The following is a 27248-nucleotide window of genomic DNA, read 5'->3' on the forward strand; positions in this document are numbered from 1 at the left end:
CTTGCCAGGGGAAACAAAGGTGTCAATGTTAATCACCACAGTAGTGTAGAAAGGTCAAAATCACATCATTATGTCACCTGAAAACAACAGAAAGCCTTGTCTAGGGGACACAGCCAAACGCTGGTTACAAAAATTACACTTTAGAGAAAATAATATATATATATCATGTTTCATATCACCGTTTAGCTTTCCGTTCTTCTGATCCATCAGAAGAGAGAGAGAAAAAAAAACAGGAACCAGTAAAAAAAAAAACGGATCCTGTTGCATCAGTTGTCATCCGTTTGAGCCATTTCTGTCTGAGATCCGTTTTTCACATGGGAAAAAACTGCATGCAGTACTTTTGTTTCCATCTAAAAAAACGGATCTCAGACAGAAATTGCTCAAACGGATGACAACTGATGCAACAGGATCCGTTTTTTTTTTTACTGGTTCCTGTTTTTTTTTCTCTCTCTCTCTTCTCATGGATCAGAAGAACGGAAAGTTAAACGGTGATGTGAATGCGTGACGTGAACGCATAGCACCCACACTGAATCCTGACCCATTCATTTCAATGTGTCTGTGTACATCAGTTCTGCATTGCGTGAAAAACGCAGCATGTTCTATATTCTGCGTTTTGTCACACAGCCCTGGCCCCATAGAAGTGAATGGGGCTTCAGTGAAAAATGCATTGCATCCGGAAGCAAGTGCGCATACAATGCGTTTTTAACTGATGGTTGCTAGGAGATGTTGTTTGTAAATCTTCCGTTTTTTATCACGCTCGTGAAAAACGCCTCAAAACACATTGCACCCTTGTTGAAAAAACTGAACGCAAGTCGCAGACAAAACTGAAATTTCTTGCAAAATGGTGCGAGTTTCACTGAACGCATCCTGAATGCATCCCGGGGCCAATCCATATCGTTCATGTGAAAGAGGCCTAAAACTACACACCTCAGCTAGTGCAAAACCTCTTTTTAGAGGTTGGGGGATTACTGTCCACCGCTGTTTGATGGATGTGAAAGATCCTCAAGATTAAAACAATCAATAGGAAACAAGAATGTCTTTAAATTTCACCACGCAACAAAAAAATATATTTTCGTCTGCTACTGGGCAAAAAAACCATTTGTCCTATACTAAATCGAGTGTGCGGATTACAAATCCGAAGTCAGAATTGTTTTGTCACGTCACAAAATTTTGATATACATAAGTACGCCTAAATGAATTAAGCACTTGGAAAGCATTAATTATTTTTGAACAGAACGAGTCTTACTCCAACAATTACCTGATCTACATCAAAGTTTGCGTAGTAAACGGTGTATGAAAATGTAATGGAATAACTAAATTTCAAAAAGTCTCATTTTTCAGTTTAAAAGTCTTACTTGAGCAAGGCCCAGTACTGGTAAACGTGCTTCAGGCATCTGCTTTTGTGTTTATGAACGGTCATATTTTCCCGTTGCAAAAACCAGCAGTAGTCCCCCTATCATGTTGGGATTCCGCTCTCCATGTTCATCACTTACGTGTCCCAAATTGGGAGGGAAAAAGTCAAGATGTAAGAAATGCACTGTAAGCATATTGTCTACTAATTCAGCATAGTTTGCAGCTCGTCTGTTCCCAAGGAAGTTCTGCACTACTAGCACAAATGCATCCCAAGCTGCAAGACGCACTCGCTTTGTCAGATTCTTGTGCTGATCATAAGTAGTGTATTTGCCACATATGTAGCAGAAATTGTCTGGATCGTTAACACATTTGTGTTTATCCATCTTAAGTTTCAAAACTGATAGCACTATAACAGATCACTTTATCAAAATCTATCCAGCTTGCCTTATACGGTATACTTACTGCTGAGATCAGCCTGAGTGTGCCTGAACAGGTCTGGACATGTCCATTGTAATATCTCCAATATAATGCATTGATATTATAACTGAATAGGCTTTGCATGTATAACTTAAAATCTAGACGTGTCAGGCAAATTCCAAGTTCATATTTGGAATCAGCGCACTCATTTTAGTATAAATCACATGTTTTTCTCTCAGTAGCAAAATCATTGTTGCACTGTATTTTCTATATCAGATACACACTTGGGTCAATTTCCTACAAAGCCAACTAATTATCAGTAAGTGCTTTTCTTTTAGTACCTAAAAATGGACACTAAGGGCACTTTTAGGCCTCGTTCACACTTCAGTGTTTGGTCAGTGATTTCCATCAGTGATTTGTGAGCCAAAACCAGAAGTGGAGCCTCCACAGACATGAGGTAAAAGGGAAAGATCTGCTCCTGTTCTGTGTTTAGAGCCGCATCTGGTTTTGGCTCACAAATCACTGATGGAAATCACTGACTAAACACTGAAGTGTGAACGAGGCCTTAGGCTAGGTCTACACGACGACATTTGTCGCGCGACATTTTGTTGCACCAATGTCGCGCGACAATTTTTATAATGGCAGTCTATGGTGTCGCACTGCAACATGCGACATGCTGCGACTGCGACGCGACAGTCGCAGAAAATCCATTCAGGATGGATTTTTCTGCGACTGTCGCGTCGCAGTCGCAACATGTCGCATGTTGCAGTGCGACACCATAGACTGCCATTATAAAAATTGTCGCGCGACATTAGTGCAACAAAATGTCGCGCGACAACTGTTGCGCCCTATCTGTCGCGTGACTTTTTGTCGCGCGACAAATGTCGTTGTGTAGACCTAGCCTTACACTTGCCGATGGGCAGTGATCGGGAATTTAGGTGCAGTAATCATGGCTACTGCTCGTTTGTCAGGTGAAAGTCAACACATTTAAATCCCAACATGGAGAGAAAATGCAGTTCAAAGTCTGCACCCCAGTGCTGCAAGGCAACAGTGTTAGGCCTTATGCACACCGCCGTTGCCCAGCCGTTGCCGTATTGCGGCCCATAAACAGCGGGTCCGCAATATGTGGGCACCGCCCAAGTGCTCCCTGCATCACTTGAATGGGTCCGCAATCCGGAGCTGCGGTGTGGAACGGAGGCACTGAATCCCATGAAAGAACTACGGAGTGCTTCCGTGGGGTTTCTCTCCATGCCTCCGCCCCGGTGCGGACGGATCACGGACCCATTCGAGTTGAATGGGTCTCAAACCGTCCCGACCGCTGCACTGACGTTGCCCGTGCATTGGGGACCACAAATTGTGGTCCCCAATGCACGGAACGGCCGCACAACGGAAGCGTGCATGAGGCCTTAATTACAAGCCACTGTGGTGCATATGGTAATGGAGACGCTGTGGATGGTGATGCCAGGCACTGTGTATAGAAATGATTGTGGCTGGCACTGCATGAGGTCTCCTTGACTTGCATTGTACTGTGAAAAGTCTATGTTCACATCACAGTTTCGTCCCACATTTAAAATATATGTATGACATACACTTTAAGTGGATGCATCAGACAAATGCTATATAGGGTCCATTGTAAAAAAAAGCACCTCTTTAGTCCATGCTTTTCTTACTGGACTCTGAGGGATGGAAAAATTCAGTATTCTACTTGTTTCCATCCCTTTTTCACCAACATATATGTTACCTACGGGAGAACAACAATGATCATAATACAGACTTGTTCTGTCTTAGGCCTCATGCACACGACTGTTGTTTTGGTCCGCATCCGAGCCTCAGTATTTGCGGCTTGCATGCGGACCCATTCACTTTAATGGGGCCGCAAAAGATGCGGACAGCACTCCGTGTGCTGTCCGCATCCGTTGCTCCGTTCCGTGGCCCCGCAAAAAAAATATAACATCTCCTATTCTTAGAATAGCAAATGATGGCCAATAGGATAGAGAAGGCGCTCATAGGGTCAGTAAGTTCAAACAAACAATTTTCTAGAAAAATAAATGGATTGCTCACCTACTGCGGTTGCATCAATTGGATGCAACTGGAATGGAGATCGAGTATAGATAGAGGATGGTTGGTGCAGCCAAGATCCGTCCTAACACCTTGGGCAGGGGCCACCCTGCCACTAGGGTAATGGGAATGAAGAGAAGTGCGCTAAACCTTAAGTGGAGCGTGTGGACTGCTGAGGGCGCACGAGACAACCAATCAAGGACTGTGTTTTAATTTCGGCAATGTTCCATTCTTAGAATAGGCAGTTATATCAATGGCAAATGGTCGTGTCCGGATCTACCTCCTTCCACCTGTCCGCTCACAGAGCGCACGAAGAGACACGGGTACTCCGGTGACCGTCCCCACAAAAGGTGGGGTAAGTGCTCAATAAGTGTGCAATTTTAATCTGCACGATACACACATGGTGTGGCTACATACCCTCTGATGACTGTATAAACCATGTGATGGTTGTAACCCTGGAAAACGCTATATTTCTCGAAAAAATCCAGATACAAAATCCAGATTAATTTATTTATGATAGGAAGTTGATCATTTATGACTGCACAATTATATCAGTGTCACTGACTATCACGGACTAGTGCTTTTGGACTATACATATGGCTGCTGTTTTATACAAATTAACGCAAAATCCAATACCTACCGTACCCTACATTTATGTATTTTTAATGCATTTTATGTACTCCTAATGTATCTTCACATATGGTTTATTTCTATCAACCACTCGAATACATTTGTGTACCAGATGACATCCTATGGTGTTTGAGTGCTTGCCCACCTATAGAGCGTTTTTATCATTATCATTTAAATAGGGTGATTCATTTTTGGGCTTAAGCACCTACCCACGGCCATCAGGGGTGAGCCACCCTATTCTGCTACTATTTTAGTCCTCACTATTATAACTTAGTCTGTCCAAACACAGTACTTGAGTACCAAGCCTGCAAGGGTGACATTGTTTGTTCACATGTACAACCTGCAGGATGAATTAGTCAGTCTGCTCTGTACAGACAGGACACCTGGAGTATACTCATAGACCGACATATGCATATCTCATCTATACAGGGAAGACATGGACAATCATTCATGTCTCAGTGCACCATGGCCACCAAGATTTCAGTTTGGAGTTAAATCTTCCCAGACATTTATTGGTAAAGCTGGCCACAGACATAGTGATTATCAATAACAACCCAAACAATATTAGCATTGTAAAGGATAGTTGTTAGGGTGGATTCACACTAAAGAGTTCTGGCTGTAAAATGTCACAAATTAGGGTGTTGAGACATTCTGAGCTCATTTGCACAAACATTTAGCATTTTTCCACCACTAAGTGGGAAATAGAAACAAGTCTTTATCAACTGTTTTAAAATGTCATGACATTCTTGCAATCGTATTCCAGTAAAGTGGTGGACAGAAGAAATAAGACTTAAAAGGGTGGGCTACCTTAGGTGGGGTGGGGGTGGCAAACCTTCCCCCCTGGGCAGACTTGCAAAAGGAAGCATACTCGCCTACTCCACAGCACTTGGTACCTTCTTGTTCGCTACCCTACCCCGGCTGTCTTACTCAGGTCCCCACACTGTCAAATTCCTCTTTGACGCTGCTGTAGCCAATCACTGACCACAGCAGTAATTGGCTGCATTTGCGTTGTCAATTGGTCACATGACGCAAAGAGAGCAGATCACCACTGCGCCATTGATTGTCTGCAGCGGTGTGAAAGTGGATGTTGACTGTGGGGAACACGAACACGGCAGCCGAGGATAGGGAGCAAAAATGGCTGGGCGCGAGTAAGTTTGTTTCCTTTTCATTATTTTTTAAAATGGCTGCTGCACATGTGAGGACATGGAGCATGGAACTCGGGGAACGAGGGATCACCCACAATGCCATGCATGCAGCCAATCAGCAGCCAGACAGCCCTGTGATGTCAAAGCCCTATAAATAGTGTCAGCCTTTTTGGATTCTGCAGTTTTCCAGTGTACTTAGTGCAGGGAAAGACATCAGCAGGGGCTAGGGATAGTGGTAGAAAAGACTTTAAAACTTTAATTTTCCTGTATAGAAGTTCAGGGAAAGGATAGGGAGGAAACATTCCACAGTATTCAAGCAGAACAGGGTTCAGTAGGGGAATTTACAGCCTGGGCAATAGGAACAATCCTTGCTGCACTGACTGGGGATGCAAATTGCCATTATATAGCTCTGTAATTCCAGCAAACCGTTCTTGTTATTGGGGTGCAAGTGCTGTTTGATACAGCCATTAACAGGGTTTATTACAAGGAAATATTTACGTTTAATTTGCCCTTGTACGGGGCAGTTGTATGTTCTAAAGCATTTTTTGGCTTGTATTAGCGGGAAAAAAAGGCTTATTAGCCGTTGTGTGGTGAAGTGAGAAAATTAGAGCCCTTTTTAGCGTGTATTAGTGGCACAAATATATACATTAGGGTTAGGCAGATTTGTCGCCAGTGGTTTGCGATGACCGGACATTGCCACCATATATGAAAGAGTGTGCCTACTTCATTCTGACATCTCCAACAGCTAGGATCACATTCTGGAAAAAGGGGATGAAGTTTTTGAGGCATATGGTACCATCTTGTAATTAATCAATGTAAATTCTCTTGTATTTCCACCTCCCTTCCCCAAATTTTTCCTTACCCCATTTTCCCAGTTACGGTTATGAACAACTCTGTTACTGTAATATGATGTTACAAAACAATGTCTGTAACACGCTTTAGGCCTCTTTCACACTTGCGTTGTCCGGATTACTCCACTTGCCGGAATTACACGCCGGATCCGGAAAAACGCAAGTGTACTGAAAGCATTTGAAGACGGATCCGTCTTCAAAATGCTTTCAGTGTTACTATGGCACCCAGGACGCTATTAAAGTCCTGGTTGCCATAGTAGTAGTGGGGAGCGGGGGAGCGGCATACTTACAGTCCGCGCGGCTCCCGGGGCGCTCCAGAGTGACGTCAGAGCGCCCCATGATCACGTCATCCATGCGCCTGGGGCGCCCTGACGTCACTCTGGAGCGCCCCGGGAGCCGCACGGATGGTAAGTATGCTGCTCCCCGCTCCCCACTACACTTTACCATGGCTGCCAGGACTTTAGCATCCCGGCAGCCATGGTAACCATTGAGAAAAAGCTAAACGTCGCATCCGGCAATGCGCCGAAACGACGTTTAGCTTAAGGCCGAATCCGGATCAATGCCTTTCAATGGGCATTCATTCCGGATCCGGCCTTGCGGCAAGTGTTCCGGATTTTTGGCCGGAGCAAAAAGCGCAGCATGCTGCGCTATTTGCTGCGGCCAAAAAAAGTTCCGTTCCGGAACGGAAGACATCCTGATGCATCCTGAAGGACGGACTGTCCATTCAGAATGCATTAGGATAATCCTGATCAGTATTCTTCCGGCATAGAGCCCCGACGACGGAACTCTATGCCGGAAGACAATAACGCAGATGTGAAAGAGCCCTTACTTGTCAAGACTGTTAAACTAAAATTGTAACATGCAGACATAACATGTATTTTTGACAATTTCTGCTAATAAAAAGTTTAAAACTATAAAAAAAAAGCCTTTTTGGAGTGCATTAGTGGCAAAAAAAATATATATTATTTTCAGTTCAGCGGTGCAGTTGTATGTTCTAAAGATCTTTTTGGCATGTATTAATGAAAAAAAAAGGTGCTTATTAGCCGTTGTGTGGTGAAGTGAGAAAATTACAGACTTTTTTGGGGTGTTTTAGTTTCCTTTTTATTTATTTGTTCTAACAGTCTGTCCAACAGAGAAGTGCCCTGCACAGGGGAGTGGCAGAGGCCTAAATGTTTCTGTTGCAGGCACAGGTTGCAGCACAGTAAGGAGGCGTGGCAGTAGGGGGTCGCAGGGAGAGGCCTGAGCTCCCGGTGTCATCGTGTCTTGACCAGCAACCCAGCAGCTCTTGAATGGTTCACTCGGTCATCCACTTTGTCCCAAGTGACATCAGACACCCCTCAGCCAAGAGTCGGTGGGTTCCTCTGACACGACGCTTAGTTGGCATGGCCCGGGAGCAGGCCCTGTGCCCCCACGTGTCCTGAACCTTCCTCTGTCATTTTCAATTCCTTCACCGCGAGAAGTATTATATGCTGTAGGCTCACACTGCTCGATGATGATGATGTAGCTGATTGCACATGGGAGTGGGTGACGAAGGGGCTTTATTATTATCGGAAGAAGAGGGTGGCAGCAGCTTGCCCATAAGCCAGTGGCAGAGCCAGAAAGTCGCTAGCGTGGGCGGGAGTTAGCAGGGTGGCAGCAGTGGGAGGTCAGTAGCCAAAAGTGCCCGGGGCAGCCTACCTGCCCGGGAAGTAGCGGTGCAGGGGTTCAAAGAGGCAGCACAGGTAGCAGTCAGTCAGTGCGTAGTGTTCGAGGTAAAATCATATACTCAGCGGAGTGGCAGTTTATTTTTTAAGCCGCCGAAGGAGGTGAACGTGGCCATATGTAGAATCTGTGGGCAAAAGGTGAAGCATACCTTCAGGGGGCCAATGTTGGCATAACGGCCCTGAGTCAATATATGCAGCGTCACCATAAAGTGGCCTGGGAGAACCGTGGCAACTGCTGCATCACCCAGTGGCACGCACCCAGTTTCAGGCAGTCAAGGCTCCACCACCTCAGCCGAAGGAAGCTGTCTGTCTCTCCCATCATCTGCTGGTCCTGATGCTCCTGCTCCTGCTCCTCCTACTCCTCATCACTTATTCCATCAGCAATCGATCACAGAAACGATTGCCAAGAGACAACAGTATGCGTGCACTAATCCAACGGCACAGAAGCTAAATATGCTTCTGTCCAAGTTGTTGGTGCTGCAGTCCCTCCCTTTCCAAGTGGTGGACTCTGCACCTTTCAGAGAACTGATGACTTGTGCTGTGCCGAGGTGGAGAGTCCCAAGCCCTTATTTCTTTGCCAAAAAGGCAGTACCAGCCCTGAACACACATGTAGAACAGAAGGTGGTCCAGTTCTTAAGCCTGTCGGTGTCTGCCAAAGTGCATGGCAGCGCCAAAGTGTGGAGCTGTAACTACGGTCAGGAGCAATACATGTCCTTTACGGCCCACTGGGTGAATGTGGTTCCTGCACAGCCACACCAGCAACTTGGCCAGGTGACACCGCTTCTGCCTCCACGTTGCCACGCCATTGGTCCAGCGACAATGTCCGCCTCTGCCTCCTCATCCTCCTCCGTGTCCTCAGCCTCCACTGCAGGGACAACTTACGGTGCCCCTCCAGCATACCACATGTGCAGGGCACTACAGTGTCTCGCTGTTCTGTATCTTGTTTGCCTGGGCGTATGGACTCACACAGGGGAGGAAGTGCTCCATGTCCTTCATCAAGAAATCAAATCCTGTCTTTCTCCATTCCACAACTCGCCAACTCAAAATCGGAAACCATGGTGACCGACAACGGGAAGAACATTGTGTCGGCGCTGCATCAAAGAGGGCTGAGCCATGTGGCCTGCATGGCACATGTGTTAAATCCGGTTGTCAAGCGGTTCCTGAAGTCTTCCACCCATCTGCAAGACATCCTAAAAATGGCCAGGAAACTTTGCATGCACTTCAGCCACTCTTACACCGCAAAACACACCCTCCTTGAGCTGCAGTGGCAGAACGGTATCCCCCAGCATAGGCTGATATGCAACGTTTCCACCCGTTGGAATTCCACCCTCCATATGTTGGACCGACAGTACGAACAGAGAAAGGCCATAAACAGGGATGAACTGGAGGAGGAGAAGGAGATTGGAGCACAAACAATGTATAGTGAAATGGGTGTTTTCTCAACACAGGTGACAGGAGAGGTGGAGCAGGAGCAGGAGCAGGCAGGGGAGCTACATGGTGATGAGGGGAATGAGGCAGAGGAACCAGACACACCGTTTCAGTATGCAGTGGAGATAAAGGCAGGGAGTCCCTCCGAGTCACTTGCTCAAATGGCCCGCTGCATGCTCACTTGCTTGGGTAGTGACAGCCGAATTGTCACCATTCGGCAAAGGGGTGACTTCCGGCTCTCCACCTTGTTGGACCCTCGCTACTGGTCTAAAATGGGGGCCTTTTTTACACCCGCTGAGATAGAGGACAAACTAAACTACTATGGAGACATCCTATGTAGTCAGTTGGCCACTGCCTATCTGCGCCATCGTCCATTCTCTCGCGGGTCTGACCGGGGGAGCCCTCTGCGCTCACGTTCCTCTGCCATGGCTGCTGAGGTGGGGGGTGGCAGGAGCAGTTACAGCTCCATCAGCAGCAGCCTGAGTCTAGAGTCGCTGATGAGCAGTTTTCTTCACCCGCCTAGTGAAGAAACTACTCACCAGCAGCTAGACATAGAGCAGAACCTGAACTAGCAGGTGATGGCATACTTAGAGTGCACCCTGCCAGCCATCATTGAAGATCCACTTCACTACTGGGCAGCCAAACTGGATTTGTCGCCGCAACTGGCAGAGTTTGCCCTGGAAAAGTTGTCCTGCCCGGCCAGTAGTGTGGAATCAGAGCGGGTGCAGCAGGGGCCATAGTTACCCCAAGAAGAACTCGTCTGTCCACCCAAATTGTGGAGAGACTGACCTTAGTCAAGATGAATCAGGCGTGGATTAGCCAGGATTTCCACCCACCAATTCCTGATGCATCAGACTAGATCATCTATGGTGCCACACCAACACTTTGAAAAAAAAGACTGGTTTCTTTTGGCTACCTGCCTCAGCTACTATTCTGATGCTGCCACCCGCCTGATGCCACACATCTGATGCTAAGTGCTCCTTCTTTCACCCACCATATTCAGCGGGTACTGGTATTGCCACCCACCTCCACACTATGTCACCTTGCCACTCTGTAAACTCCTGATGCTGCTGCCACCTCCACACTATGTCAACTTGCCCTCTGTGGCCTCTGGATCCTGCTGCCACCTCCAAACTATGTCACCTTGCCACTCTGTGGTCTCCTCATGCTGCTGCCACCTCCACATTATGTCACCTTGCCACTCTGTGGTCTCTTCATGCTGCTGCCCCCTCTACATTATGTCACCTTGCCACGCTGTGGTCTTCTCATGCTGCTGCCACCTCCACACTATGTCACCTTGCCACTCTGTGGCCTCCTGATTATGCTGCCACCTCCACACTATGTCATTGTGCCACTCTGTGGTTTCCTCATGCTGTCGCCACCTCCAGACTCTGTCATTGGGCCACTTTGTGGTGTCCTCATGCTGTTCCTACCCTCCCCACTTCATAACTGGGCCACTATTTAGCCTTTTTGGCTTGGCTGACATTATAATTTATTTGACCATTCTTCTGATCTGTCATAAGGAAGGAAAAATTAGACGCATAACGGATCCTGTCTGTGTAGCAGCTGTAAGGCCTGTATGGTCCCATCAGAATTGGCTTGTGATTTGGTAGCCAAAAGCAGGACTGGGTACAAAACACAGAAGACATGCAAATATTCCGTTCACGTGTCATCTCTGTTTTGGATCCACTTTTTTTTGGCATTAGCAATACTGATGGATTACTGACCAAATGCTGACCGAGTGAAGGCGGATGATCCACAGACAGGATCCTTTTTTGGGGGTTATTGTTCAGACTGATCAGAGGAAGGGCAAAATAATCATTGACGTCAACCCCAATTTACTGCTGACACCCTCTCCATTCTGTTGGGGGGGGCTCCTCTTGTATAAACGTTTAATAGAACAGGTTCTGTTGATATCTATTTGGAATCAGCTGATGACGGTGTAAAAGGAGTGCGCTTCTTCTTGACGTTAACATTGACCTGTTATTTGGTCAGTTTTGGCCCCATAACTGCCCAAATAAGTGAAGTGTGCAGTGATTCTAAGAGCAACGCCTGTCATACGGACTCACAGTATTGTTTCACTACCCCAGCAGACTCCCTATGCGTGTTACTACAAGGCACCGTTTTCAACACCATTATAAAGGCTCTCTGCAGCCAGGAAATAGCAGTTTTTAAATTCGGATCAAACCAAGGAGACATAGAAGTGGGATAGTAACGCTGAGGACAGCGTCATCAGCACTGGCTATTTTGGTGGAGTACACGAAACAGCGCAACATGGCACACACATCCCGCATGGAGGCTTACTCGTTGGTGGTGAAGTAGTGCTGTTCCGCAGAGAGACTCACCCGTGCGTGCTGCAGCTGAAACTCCACTATCGCCTGCTGCTGCTCGCACAGTCTCTCCAGCATGTGCAAGGTGGAGTTCCAACTTGTGGGTATGTCGCATATGAGGCGTCGTACCGGAAGGCCAAAGTTATGTTGCAGCGCAGACAGGCGAGCAGCAGCAGGGTGAGAACACCGAAAGCTCACACAGACGGGATTCACGCAGGGCAGGGCAGGGATGGTTTGCCTGGAAAAGTAGTGGTGGCTGGGAACCACGTACTGTGGGACAGCGACCGCCATAAGGTTTTTAAAAGTCTCCATCTCCACCAGACGGAATTACAGCATTTCAAAGGCCAGAAATGTTTCAATGCTGGGATTCAGGGCCAGGGATCCCTGGTGGGTAGGGGGGTACTTCTTCTTTCTCTCCAATGTTTGGGGGATGGACAGCTGAACGCTTCCATGGGACAGTGTGGAGATGCTTGGTGACAGTGACGGTGGTGGAGGTGATGGTGTTGCTGCCACATCCTCTGTTTGCGGGGTGGAAGGTGCCACTGTCACTCCAGAGGGGGAGGAAGAGGCCAAGACTGCAGCAGAAGAGGGAGCAGGAGGAGCCTGAGATCTTTTGTGGTTTTTGAGGTGTGTACCCCACTGCAGCTCGTGCTTTGCATTTAGATGCCTGGTCATACAGGTGGTGCCCAGGTTTAGAACATTTATGCCTCGCTTCATGCTCCGATTACACAGCATGCAAAACACTTGCGTCTTGTCGTCAGCACATTGTCTGAAGAACTTCCACGCCAGGGAACTCCTTGGAGCTGGCATTGGTGTGCTCCATACCTGGGTGACGTGGGCAATAGCAGGCATACTGGCTAGGGGATAGCCACTCTGCTTTTGCACCCTGCTCCATCTTTTGCTGTATGGCTAGCGCTGTGTGACACCACCTCTTCCTCCAAACTGCACACATCACTCGTATGACCTCGATTCCATGTGGGGACTAGGACCTCATCATCCTCCACATCATCTTCCACCCACTCCTCACCCCTGCCCTCCTTGCCGGTCTGCACACTGCAGAAAGCCGCATGTTTCATCATCATCAGAGATGTGCTGCGGTGGTCCTTTCATGTCCACATCCTGAAACATAAGTGGCTGGCCATCAGTGCACTCAATCTCTTCCACTTCTGGGGCAGGGCTATGTGGATGGCCCATGGAAAACCCGGCAGCAGAGTCATCAAAAAGCATAGGAGACTGCTGCATGACTTAGGGCTTAGATTGCTTGCCTGATTTGCAAGGGGCTGTGGTGAAAGACAGATGCCCATGGGCTGCAGGTGCCAACTCTGCACTTTCAGCAGAGGATCGGGTGGCAGACAATGTGAAGGAAATGGAGGCACTGTCAGCCACCCAATCTACTACCACCTCTACTTGTTCTGGCCTCACCATTTGTACACCGGTATTCGGGCCTACAAAGTAACACTGAACGTTCTGTCGCCTACGTGCACCTGTGGAAGGTGTTTCATTTAGGCATGTAGCTGGCACAGATCGATCCACATCCTCTAACTGCACCAGGAGCTCCACCAGCACCACGACCAGGGCTATATCCCTTATTTGATGCTCTCCTCATTCTTTACGGTCGCCCACTGAACTAACAGATGGATTAGGCTACTTTCACACTAGCGTTCGGAGCGGGTCCGTCTGATGTTTCATCAGACGGATCCGCTCCTATAATGCAGACATTTGCATCCGTTCAGAACGGATCCGTCTGCATTATAACTTAGAAAAATTTCTAAGTGTAAAAGTAGCCTGAGCGGATCCGTTCAGACTTTACATTGAAAGTCAATGGGGGACGGATCCGCTTGAAGATTGAGCCATATTGTGTCATCTTCAAGCGGATCCGCTCGCCTCCGCACGGCCAGGCGGACACCCGAACGCTGCTTGCAGCGTTCAGGTGTCCGCTCACTGAGCGGAGCGGAGGCTGAGCGCTGGCAGACGGATGCATTCTCAGTGGATCCGCCTCCACTGAGAATGCATTAGGGCCAGACGGCTGCGTTCAGGGCCGCTTGTGAGCCCCTTCAAACGGAGCTCACGAGCGGACACCTGAACGCAGGTGTGAAAGTAGCCTTAACTATATTAATTTCCCTGTCACATATGCAGTGCAGGTGTACCTCACACCAAAAATGAGTATATGTCACCCACCGAACTAACAGACGGATTAACTATAGTAACCCCTTAGCGACCACCCATAGGTGTTTTTACGTTGGTCACAAAGTGGCCTTTTGCTGGGCCGCCGCTTTTTTACGACAGCCCAGTCTAACCACTGCCCAGCTCTAACAGCTCGGACTGGCAGAATTGCCGATCCGAGCTGTTTAACACATTACATGCCGCGGGCTATCTTCCATCAGCACCCTGCAAATGCGATTGCGGGGTGCTAATGTGTTTGAAGGCTACCTGGCATCTGTTGTATACCTTGGTCCCAGCTGTAGTAATTTCCAGCAGGCTGCGCCTCTCTGGCGCAGCCTGCTGGTCAATGTTAGAATAGCATTGCCATTAAAATGCAATGCACCATAGGGATAATGCACTGCATTTTAACAGCCATCAAAATACTTTCTGTTATAGTCCCCTTGTGGGACTATTAAGTAGTAAAAAAATGCAAAAAATAACACATTTATTAAATAAAAAAAATGCAAAAAAATATGCATTTTTTTCCATTGAAAATACGCTTTTCAATGAAAAAAGTATATATAAATAAAAATTCTCCACCATATGTTTTGTATTGCCGCATCCATAACAACCCGTACTACATAAATGTCACATAAATTATCCCCTACGGTGAACGCCGTAAAAATAAAATAAGACAGAATTGATCATTTTTTCTTAGTTGCCACTGAAAAAATATAATAACAAGCAATCAAAAAAAGCTATTTACTCGAAAATGATACCAATAATAGAGTTATGGGTCTTGGGAAGTGGCAATGCAAAAACATTTTTTTCTTTAAAAAAAGGGGTTTTATTGCAAAAAAGTAAAAAAAAAAAAAAAAAACTATATGTATTTGGTATCACTGTAATTGTACTGACCCATAGAATAAAAATATTATGTTATTTATACCAAAAAATTAACGCCATAAAATTTATAATGTAAAAACGCACTGGCAGTATTGCTTTTTTTCCCCATCTCCCTCCCAGAAAGAGTTAATAAAAGTTAATCAGAAAGTTATGTGTACCCTAAAATGGAGCCATCAAAAACTACAACTTGTCCCGCAAAAAACAAGCCCTCATAAAGCTATATAGACGGAAAAATAAAAAAGTTATAGCTCTTTGAACGCGACGATGAAAAAAAGGAAAAAAAAAACGCTTGGTCATAAATGCCCAAACAGGCTTGGTCACTAAGGGGTTAATTTCCCTGCCACGGATGCAGTGCAGGTGTGACTCACACAAAAAGGGGTATATGTCACCCACCGAACTAACAGACTGATTAACTATATTAATTTCCCTGTCACATGTGCAGTGCAGGTGTACTTCACGCAATAAATGGGTACATGTCACCGGCCGAACTAACAGTCAGAATAATTATATTCATTTCCCTGTCACGGATGCAGTGCAGGTGTAAAATATAGGATGTTAGGCCCCGAATCCTGGCTTCGAAAAATAGCAAAATGGGGCTTTTCTGACTTTCCAGTTTTTTTCCAGGTGGGGAAGTGGGTATGGTTAGTGAGTTTCAATTCAATTATTCATTTATGTGGCATAAAGTCCTCCGACACAGACTCAAGCGAAACTGACCCCAAGTATTCCCCTCATGATACATTCCTGTTCTATGCTAAAGGACAGTGGAGGCTGTAGAAACAGAACCTTACATTGGTATATACTGCCACCAAGTGGATACCATATCTACCTGCATTTGATGGGTCTCTTTGTAAACAAAATCCCAGTCTTAAGGCCTCATGCACACGACCGTTTTTTTTTAAGGTCCGCAAAAACGGGGTCCGTAGGTCCGTGATCCGTGACCGTTTTTTCGTCCGTGGGTCTTCCTTCTTTATTTGGAGGATCCACGGACATGAAAAATGAAAAAAAAATCTAAGTCAAGTTTGCCATTGAAATGATAGGAAAAAACGGACACGGATCACGGACACGGATCACGGACACGGATGACAATCTTGTGTGCATCCGTGATTTTTCACGGACCCATTGACTTGAATGGGTCCGTGAACCGTTGGCCGTGAAAAAAATAGGACAGGTCATATTTTTTTCACGGCCAGGAAACACGGATCACGGATGCGGCTGCCAAACGGTGCATTTTCCGATTTTTCCACTGACCCATTGAAAGTCAATGGGTCCGTGAAAAAAAAACGGAAAACGGCACAACGGCCACGGATGCACACAACGGTCGTGTGCATGAGGCCTAAGGCCTCATGCACACGGACGTTTTTTTTCACGGTCCGCAAAACGGGGTTCCGTTGGTCCGTGATCCGTGACCGTTTTTCCGTCCGTGGGTCTTCCTTGATTTTTGGAGGATCCACGGACATGAAAAAAAAGTCATTTTGGTGTCCGCCTGGCCCTGCGGAGCCAAACGGATCCGTCCTGAATTACAATGCAAGTCAATGGGGACGGATCCGTTTGATGTTGACACAATATGGTGCCATTTCAAACGGATCCGTCCCCATTGACTTTCAATGTAAAGTCTGGAGTTCTGTTATACCATCGGATTGGAGTTTTCTCCAATCCGATGGTATATTTTAACTTGTAGCGTCCCCATCACCATGGGAACGCCTCTATGTTAGAATATACTGTCGGATATGAGCTACATCGTGAAACTCATTTCCGACAGTATATTCTAACACAGAGGCGTTCCCATGGTGATGGAGACGCTTCAGGTTAGAATATACAAAAAAACTGTGTACATGACTGCCCCCTGCTGCCTGGCAGGTGCTGCCAGGCAGCAGGGGCAGACCCCCCCCCCTGTTTTTAACTCATTGGTGGCCAGTGGGCCCCCCCTCCCCTGTTGTTAACTCGTTGGTGGCCAGTGTGCGCACCCCCCTCCCTCCCTCCCTCTATTGTTTTAATACATTGGGGCCAGTGTGCGCGCGCCCCCCCAACCCCCCTCCCTCCCTCTATTGTTTTAATACATTGGGGCCAGTGTGCGCGCGCCCCCCAACCCCCCCTCCCTCCCTCTCTTGTTTTAATACATTGGGGCCAGTGTGCGCGCGCCCCCCAACCCCCCTCCCTCCCTCTATTGTTTTAATACATTGGGGCCAGTGTGCGCGCGCCCCCCCAACCCCCCCTCCCTCCCTCTATTGTTTTAATACATTGGGGCCAGTGTGCGCACCCCCCCACCCCCCTCCCTCCCCCCATTGTAATCATCATCGGTGGCAGCGGAGTAGAAGATTTTCATACTTACCTGGCTGCTGGCTGCTGCGATGTCTGCGTCCGGCCGGGAGCTCCTCCTACTGGTAAGTGACAGCAATGCGCCGCACAGACCTGTCACTTACCAGTAGGAGGAGCTCCCGGCCGGACGCAGACATCGCAGCAGCCAGCAGCCAGGTAAGTATGAAATCTTCTACTCCGCTGCCACCGATGATGATTACAATAGAGGGAGGGGGGGGGGGGGGGGTTGGGGGGGGGTGCGCACACTGGCCCCAATGTATTAAAACAATAGAGGGAGGGAGGGGGGGTTGGGGGGGCGCGCGCACACTGGCCCCAATGTATTAAAACAATAGAGGGAGGGAGGGGGGGTTGGGGGGGCGCGCGCACACTGGCCCCAATGTATTAAAACAATAGAGGGAGGGAGGGAGGGGGGTGCGCACACTGTGCCACCAACAGTTAACAACAGGGGAGGGGGGGGCCGCACAATGATATTCAAACTGGGGAGGGGGGGGGGTCTGCCCCCTGCTGCCTGGCAGCCCTGATCTCTTACAGGGGGATATGATGGGGTTAATTGTACTATCATATCCCCCTGTAAGAGATCGGGTGCTGCCAAGCAGCAGGGGGCAGTCTTGTACACAGTTTGTAGTGTATTCTAACTAGAAGCGTCCCATCACCATGGGAACGCCTCTGTGTTAGAATATACTGTCGGATCTGAGTTTTCACGAAGTGAAAACTCAGCTCTGAAAAAGCTTTTATGCAGACGGATCTTCGGATCCGTCTGTATGAAACTAACCTACGGCCACGGATCACGGACACGGATGCCAATCTTGTGTGCATCCGTGTTCTTTCACGGACCCATTGACTTGAATGGGTCCGTGAACCGTTGGCCGTGGAAAAAATAGGACAGGTCATATTTTTTTCACGGCCAGGAAACACGGCTCACGGATGCGGCTGCCAAACGGTGCATTTTCCGATTTTTCCACGGACCCATTGAAAGTCAATGGGTCCGTGAAAAAAAACGGAAAACGGCACAACGGCCACGGATGCACACAACGGTCGTGTGCATGAGGCCTAAGGCCTCATGCACACGACCGTTGTGTGCACCCGTGGCCGTTGTGCCGTTTTCCGTTTTTTTCTGCGGCTCCATTGACTTTCAATGGGGCCGTAGAAAACTCGGCTTGTGCACCGTTTTTACACCGCGCCCGTGACCCGTGTTTCGAGGCCGTGAAAAAAATATAACCTGTCCTATTTTTTTCACGGCCAACGGTTCACGGGCCCATTCAAGTCAATGGGTCCGTGAAAATCACGGATGCACACAAGATTGTCATCCGTGTCCGTGATCCGTGTCCGTGATCCGTGTCCGTTTTTTCCTATCATTTCAATGGCAAACTTGACTTAGATTTTTTTTTCATCTTTCATGTCCGTGGATCCTCCAAAAATCACGGCAGACCCACGGAAGAAAAAACGGGCACGGATCACGGTACAACGGAACCACGTTTTGCGGAACGTTAAAAAATACGTTCGTGTGCATGAGGCCTAAAGGAAATGTGTCTTTCGAAAATATTTAAATCACATTTTTTTATTAAACATAATTTTTTTATAATTTTGTCATTTTTCCATGTCACTATCTTTGGTATATCTAAAAAAAATGTATATAATCCTGCAATTTTGCAACTGACCACTAGATCTAATAATAGGTCATGATTTTCTGTTCTGTGTAAGTAACTTTTCAGTAGCCACAGACAAAATTACAATGAGAAGTAACACCTCTATATGGATAACACAGGATCCACCGTTCACAATAGGTGATATTATTGCTTACCAGCCCCCTCCTGACCTCTACACAGGTCATAGAAGTCAATGATGTCCCCTCCTGTCCATTGTGTCTATGGCCCAGGCAGCTGCTCTTAAAAGACAGGAAGTCTTAACATATTTTAGGCCTAGTGGCTCAGTGAAAATTGTAGGATTATATCAAATTTTTTATATGGAAAATATGGATTTTTTTTAAAAAAAAAGCTCACCAAAATATGTTTAAAAAATGTGTTTAACATAAAAGTGATGAAAGTGATTTAAACAATAGGTCATTTTCTGATGACACATTTCCCCGGGGATTGTCTTCTTTTTACTGTTGATCATCTGTCATCAGGATAGGTCATCAATATCAGATCGGTGGGGGTCTGACTCCCAGCCCCCCCCGCTGATCAGCTGTATGAAGAGAAGGCAGCTCTCGTGCAGCTACCTTCTCTGCTCTGTTTACCTGCTCGCTGCAGCAATTGCAGTAATTACATTTATGGCGTTCAAGTGAATACTACATAGCCGTACCATAGAAGTGAATGAGGACCCCATACTTGTAATTACACTACTCACCGATGTAATTCCCGCAGCGAGCAGGTAAACAGCGCAGAGAAGGCAGTGCTCGTATGAACGCTGCCTTCTCTTAAAACAGCTGATATTAATGATCTATCCTGTGGATAGGTCATGAATAGTAAAAAGCGGACAATCCCTTTAATATAACATCTACAAAAACAACACCAACAACTATATATATATATATTATATCCTTTATTAAATACTTGCTAGTAAAACACCTGATATAATAAAAAGTGGGGAATAGTTTGGCTAGAGATGTGGTAATTATAATAATTTAAATAAAACAATCATAACAAAGTTATGTATACTAGCCAACTAAGAATAAATAAGTACGGTAAATACTTTATTAGCAAGTATTTAATAAAGGTGCCCGGATCAGGAAGTAGAAAGCAGCAGGACCACAGCAGCTGTAGATCACCAGGATCAGGGGGATCAGAATTGGAGAGCAACGGGAACTGGAACGGCACCAGAATGACCAACTTTTTATTAAACATTATCTACCTGGAAGACCCCTTAAATCTGTAGCTCTTCATTAATGTACCAACCACAGGGAACCATCTATATTCCCTATGTGCAATATGTATTCACAGTGATAGTAATCTTAATAGGAGGCTTCCTGTTTGATCTTCAATTCTAGGAAGAACTTGGAAGCTCCCAATATTTTCGGGGGCAAGTACACAAATTATATTTTATTTTATAGGGTAGCGAAATGACTCAACAGTATTTTAAACTGTTGGGGGAAAACAGTGAACCAGTAAGAATTTCAGGGGAATTTATCAACCACTTGCGTCTCTTTTTGTCATAAAAAAAATCAGGGCCTTTGTGTTAGCAGAGGAAAAATTTTGAATTTTCAGCTATATATTCAGATATTACACGTGTGATGACACTCACAAACTTTATACTCACTAATATCTAGCCCCTGTTCAACAGCCTCTTCACAGTTTTTCTTAGAACGTGGCCCCTGCACAGCTTGCTGTACCTTAGAAAGGGATGTGGTGGCTCCTTCATTCACAGGACCAGTGAAGATGTGAAAAGTTTTTCTAATAAAATAACACTCCCTACACTCTGTCCCTTCCTATGCACAGCTCTCCCTAACCCTGGGTTCACACCTGAGCGTTCTGAAAGGAGCGCTCTGTATGCGCGATTGTACCGGCGCATACAGAGACAGGCCGAACACACATTGTCGCGCGTTCCCGAATATCTATGTACGGGAATGCGCGACAAAATGCCCCAAAAAAGCTCAAGAACTTGTTTGAGCGCCGGGCGTTTTACAGCGCGATCGTACGCGCTGTAAAACGCCCAGGTGAGAACCATTCCCATAGGGAAGCATTGGTTTCTCCTTGTTGAGCGTTTTACAGCGCGTAGGAACGCGCTGGAAATCGCTCAGGTGTGAACTTAGGGTAAGACTGAGCAATTTAGCGCAGGTTGCGCTACAAACATATATTGCTGCTGTCACACACAATAGTCCTTTAAAGAACTTTTGGGTCTCTGAAATGTTTTTGTAATAAAAATCTTCCAATAACACTCCCTGCACTGTCTTTCTCTTCCTATGCTCAGCTCTCCATGACTAAGACTAAGCCGAACACGTGTCATTGGGTGCTATATATATATTCCGGCCAGCCAATCCCTGTAGTGCCAGTAGCCAACATGGCTACAGCATTGCAGTGTGTGCCAATACCCTCCAGCATGTTTTTTGACTGCGTAGCAGCCAAGAAACATGCGGGAAGGAGACTCGAGCATTGCGCTCGAGCACATGCAGTACTCGGCTGAGTACTGCTATGTGCCGAGCATCGAGATGCTCGAGCCGAACTAGTGTTCAGCCGAGCATGCTCGATCAACACTAATAATATGCCATCACTTTACAACAGGGGAAGACCTCCTTTAAATTAATATCCAATCAATACTGTGTTCTCTAGCATTCTGTTTTGGCCAGGGGTGGACATACGGCTGCACAGGGGCCCAGAAAGGCAGGGGGCCTATCCCAGTGCCAGCAGAGGTATTTGTTCCTATTTTATTATTTTCTTCACTCCCTTCCTCTGGAAAAAAGGGTAACCTGGTCACCGTGGGGGTGGGGGGCCTGATTAGGACTTACTGTGTATCAGTAATGTCTAAACTTCCGGGGTGTATCTGCTGCCCGTTGCACGCGGTGTATCTGCTGCCCGTTGTGCCTAAACTGTATAACTGAAGGACCTGCGATGACATCATAGTCATGATCTTTTCAACAGTGGAAGTGGTGGTAGGTCCTGTGATGAGGTCACCATCATGTGATTAGTGCAGAAAAAGGCAGCGCTCAGCAGTGGAGACCTGTGATAACATGGAATGAATGTAAGTGCCAAAGAAATGCTGGGAGATGTGGTTCTCCAGTATTAAACCTCTTCCCTGCTTAGTGGGAGGGAAATATGTTATTTAACTAGGACTGTATGTTATAGAAGACTGTAAGGAAGAAATGGTTTTTTTTTTTACATGGGACTATATGTTGTAGAAGACTGCAGGAAAGAGATATCTAACTTACATGGGACTGTATGTTATAGAAGATCATAAGGAAGAGATGTTTTTTACATGAGACTGTATGTTATAGAAGACTGTAAGAAAGAGATTTTTTTTACAATGGAGAGTATGTTATAGAAGATTAGAGGGAGATCACTGGTGTTATTTACATGGGACTGGATATTATAGAGGACTGAAGGGTAAGGAGTGATGTTATTTACAAGGGAATATGTGTTGGAGGGGGCTGAAGGAGGGGATTTAAGTTATTTACATGGGACTGTACGTTATAGAAGACTGTAAGAAAGAGAGATTGTTTACATGGTATTGTATGATATAGAAAACTGAAGGGAGAGGACTAGTGTTATTTACATGGGACTGCATGGTATAGAAGGCTGGAGGGAGAGGAGTGAAGTTATTTACATGGGACTGTATCATATAAAAGATTGGAGGGAGAATATTGATGTCATTTACATGGGACTGAATGGTATAGAATACTGGAGGGAGAGGACAGGCATTCTAATTTTTAAATGGGCACTACAGAGAAGATTATATCTCCAGGGGGCACTGCAGAGGACATTATAATTACTGGGGCACTGCAGGGAACATTATAAATACTGTGGGCAGTGGTGGCGGGCATTACTACTACTGAGGGCTCTATAGAAGTGCCTGATAGATTGGCCTTATATCTATAAGGGGTGCCCTATAGTAAGGCCTTATTAGTACTGAGGGCACTATAGGGAGCCTTATGACCACTGGGGGTACTATGGGGGGGCTTATTTCTACTGAGGGCTCTATGGGGTCATTATTATCGGGTACAATATGGAGAGCATTATTACTAAAGGAGGCACTCTTGGAGAGCATTATCACTATTGGGGGCATTTTAGGGGACTCTATTACTAATAAGGCTACTCTGGGAGGGAATTACTGTTGGTGGGACTTTGAGGAGCACTATTACTATTGACAGCAGTCTGGTAGGACTATCACTATGGGGAAGACTATCTGTATGGCACTATTTCTGCAGTATAATGTATGCGAGCACTGGGGAGCACAGTGGGCACAGTATTTGGGGTAGTAGATTGATAAACATGGCACCAGGAAAGGGGGGGATGATTGATAGTGAGGAATCTAAGATGTCTGTGTTGCAAACTCTACAGAGACAAGACGTGGCTTAAAGATGTTGTCATGATGGTCATGGCTGAATGGAGAAAATTAGGAATGTGAACGTCTACATTAGAGGAGACATCGCTCGATGTAAGAGGTATGTGGTGCTAAGTGTTAAGCTCAGTGGTTGAGCAGCAGCAAGCGGAGTGTGTGCGGAGGTTGTGTGTGAGGTGACACACTGTCACTGACAGAGGTCGTGGAATTGTTACCACACTATATTGCAGAGGATAGACAAAAACAGCGGCATCTTTAGATAAATATTAATTCTCTGTTCCACTACTGAGAGTTTAAACAATTACATTCATCGCCTCTATATTATTTTATATTAATAAATAAATGTGAAGTTTTAATCCTGCAGTGACACAGGGGCTAATAGAGCATAGGTAGTCTTATTACTAATTGTGAAATGCTCCAATACTCATGTCAGAGGGGCTGAGTGGGGGAAGAAGGGGTTATGTCCGAGTTCAGCTCTGAACCAGGACAACCCCTTTAAAGGGCATCTGTCAGCAGATTTGTACCTATGACACTGGTGACCTGTTACATGTGCACTTGGCAGCTGAAGGCATCTGTGTTGGTCCCATGTTCATATGTGGCCACATTGCTGAGGAAAATGATGTTTTAAATGATGCAAATGAGCCTCTAGGAACAACGGGGGCTTTACCGTTACACCTAGAGGCTCTGCTCTCTCTGTAACTGCCTCTCCCTGTCTACTTTGACAAGACCTGGTAGTGAAAATGTCATCACACCTGGTCATGTTAAAGTGCAGAGGGCGCATCAGTTACAAAGAGAGCAGAGCCTATAGGTGTAATGGTAATGCCCTTGTTTGCATATAATAAAACATAATTTTTAACTAGATGTTTTTTATTTGCACGTATATTTTTATATCTATATGTGTGGTTTTGAGAGGGGCCCAGGTACAATTTTGCACAGGGACCCTCTGCTGTCTGTGTCCGCCCCTGGTTTTGCCCTTCTCTTTATGTGTTGTAGGGTTTCCAAGTTTGGCACAGGTCTAAATATTTGCTGTATGAAATTCTTTTTATTGTGTTGTGTTATTGTATTAAAAATGGTAGGAGAAGTAGAAACATATTGAGCTTAATCCATGGTTCACTATGCAGCTGGTGGGACTTGATAAAGTATTTTCTGCATCAACTATAACAATGCATTTATATAGTGTTTTTAGGCCAAGATATAAATACTGTAACAGAAATGCTGTTACCTTCAGCTGGAGTGAAAACAGATATGTTGGATCTGGGCCCAACACCTGCACTTGTTTCTCCACTGATGTATGCATCATAGGCTGTGAAAGGAGTCAGGTTAGTAAAAGTAAACTTGAGATCCTTTGTGCTGTTATCCAGAATCCGACCTGATGAGAAAAGAATTCAGTGTGTAAGGAAAAAGAATGCTTTGTGCATTACTTTTATAAGCAAAATATGGAAGATGAGCAGCACATTAAACTTCATAAAACACAGAGATCCTAATAACTTAGTTCCAAAGACAGATAATACCTAGAAAATGAAAAAAATATCAGCAGCACTCCAATTTTCAGAGAACAATGGGGGAGATTTATTATTTTTGTGCCGGTCTTGATATCCCCTGTGCTGCTGAAGGATGCACCTCCTCCTACAGTCCATGCACGTAAACAGGATTTTATGGCAGCTCTGAGGTTCCATACATTTCTGGCTTCACTAAAAAACTGGTGTAAATAAAGAGGTGTCACCCTCCCTTACGATTTCTGCCATGCCCTATTCTGAAAAGTTGTGAGAGCGGCCTAAGAACACCACTTGTCACATTTGTCACATTTCTAAACTCCTATAAACTACAATGGAAAGAGTCAAATGCAGAAATGGCAACCTCTCTGAATCAAATACTCCTTTCTGGATTGCCAAACACAAGTCAGAGGATCCCATTCTTCTAAGATATAGGGTCAAGAGATGGCTATACAGTGCACCAGAAGTACTTGCCCATCCAAGCTCCTGAGCTATTTGCCATTCCTCCTCTTCTATCTGACATTTATTTGCTATATATTTCTGTTAGTTATATAGTGTCAACATATACCACAGTGCAGTACAGCAATTGCCACCATTCCAATTAGTCCCTGTGCCCAATCGGGCTGACAGACTAATTTCATAGAAAACCAATTAACCTGCAATTTTGGAGTGTAGGAAGCTTAGGTAAGATGCTGTCTCTCCTTTAAGAAACCAGCTGTGTATGAAGATTTTTTTAGCAGTGCTCCATGGTATGGAGATGTAATGTCAATGCTCCATGGGAAATAAATATGCAAAGAGGCATCTTCCAGGGAAAGAGAACCATCTCGCTAGCACCACCTTCTGGAAATGCTTCTGGAACTTCTGGAAGTTCTCTTTATGAGTCCAAGTCCACAGTAGCCACTTTCACAAGGTGGTTCTAGTGAGATGGTTCTATTTCCCTGGGAGATTCCTCTATGCATATCTTTTTCCCCCCAGAGAATAACCAATAAGTCTTCATACACAGGTGGTCTCTTTAATGAGAGCCAGCACCCTGTCTAAGCTGCATTCAAGGTATCACACTCAGCCAGCCAGAATCCAACTTTGTACTGATGAGGTGCAAGCACCCCAAAATAGGTGTCTGCGGATGTATATTTGGCTTGGCTATTGTCCTTTGTCATGTTCCAAGACTTATCAAAAAGTTGGACTTTGACTGATATGGAGCCACTTCCAAAAGGTGGCAGTAGCAAAAATTCTAAAAACCAGAGAGTCACATTTCAAAGCGTGTTTAGATATGTTGCTTTAGATCCATATTTGGTTACATGTCACCTCAGACCTGTGATTGTACAGTAAGCAACTTATATGAATACATATGGAAGGTACTACTGGAATGCTCACGATTTAGGACATTTACATATTAATCCACTTCATGAGAGACAACAGAGATACTAGTATGGAAGCCAGAAGCCTCAAAGCTCCTTTAACATGACCCTTCTCAAATCCTTCACAATCAGTAATAATTCTTACGTACCAGTGGGACCGTACAATTCATGAGAGACAACAGAGATACTAGTATGGAAGACACTAGCCTCAAAGCTTCTTTAACATGACCCTTCTCAAATCCTTCACAATCGGTAATTATTCTTACGTACCAGTGGGACCGTACAATTCATGAGAGACAACAGAGATACTAGTATGGAAGACACTAGCCTCAAAGCTTCTTTAACATGACCCTTCTCAAATCCTTCACAATCGGTAATTATTCTTACGTACCAGTGGGACCGTACAATTCAACTTTGTAACTAAATTTTCCTGTCACAATAGTCGGAGCATCCCAAGTGACAGAGAAGGATCTTGCTGTGATGTTGCCTTTGACAAGGTTCCGAGGAGGATCTTCAGGCACTGAAACAATATGGAAATGTGTTTAATGAAACTGCAATGTACATTTATTATATTAAATATAATACAATCCATGGTCCTCTGTCAGGCCCAAACAAACCCTCCAGGGAATTACAGAAAACTGATATAAAGATTTTAGACTTTTATTTTTAATATTGGAGCATGTGAACAACAACCTCAAAGCAACTGTGATTCAAAACCACAGTGCTTATATTATACAGAGTGTGGCTAAATTGTCAGCCCATTGTCAGACTATAGGCTGCTGCTGAAACCATCAGACTGTGTAGAGGCTGCTGAACTGGACAATAGCAGATGCAGGAGAATCGATGTGGCCTTCCCGAGATATTGCTGTGTATAGTTCTCCTGTGGATCAAGGATTACCAAAGTCTGTAATGCATTGATGGGCTGAATTGAATGGGTTTTATGATTCTTCATTCTCCTATTGAAAGACTGTTAAGAAATTGAGCATAGTGGGATGACTTTGGGGGATTTTCTACTGCTCACCCCACCAGTAAGTGGGGCTTAATTTAAAGGGGAATTGGTCTCCCCAGCCTGACATATGTGTCATAATTTATGCCAGAAAATTGTCATAAATTATAGCCCGTCAAAGAGT

At 45.6% G+C, this 27248-nt stretch overlaps 1 protein-coding gene across 3 annotated transcripts in view; it reads right to left on the reverse strand.

Annotated features, from left to right (window-relative positions):
• PTPRQ (protein tyrosine phosphatase receptor type Q) overlaps positions 1–27248 on the reverse strand; it is a 530509-nt gene that overhangs the window by 274322 nt on the left and 228939 nt on the right. For all 3 annotated transcript variants that reach the window (XM_044280555.1, XM_044280554.1, XM_044280553.1), the window contains exons 25-26: positions 26510–26638; positions 24490–24636 (exon numbers count right to left, since the gene is read on the reverse strand). In XM_044280555.1, the coding sequence (XP_044136490.1) occupies positions 24490–24636; positions 26510–26638 (276 nt within the window). The remainder of the gene's footprint in view (positions 1–24489; positions 24637–26509; positions 26639–27248) is intronic.

This window comes from Bufo gargarizans, chromosome 2 (assembly GCF_014858855.1).
Source record: "Bufo gargarizans isolate SCDJY-AF-19 chromosome 2, ASM1485885v1, whole genome shotgun sequence".
Lineage (NCBI taxonomy): Eukaryota > Metazoa > Chordata > Amphibia > Anura > Bufonidae > Bufo > Bufo gargarizans.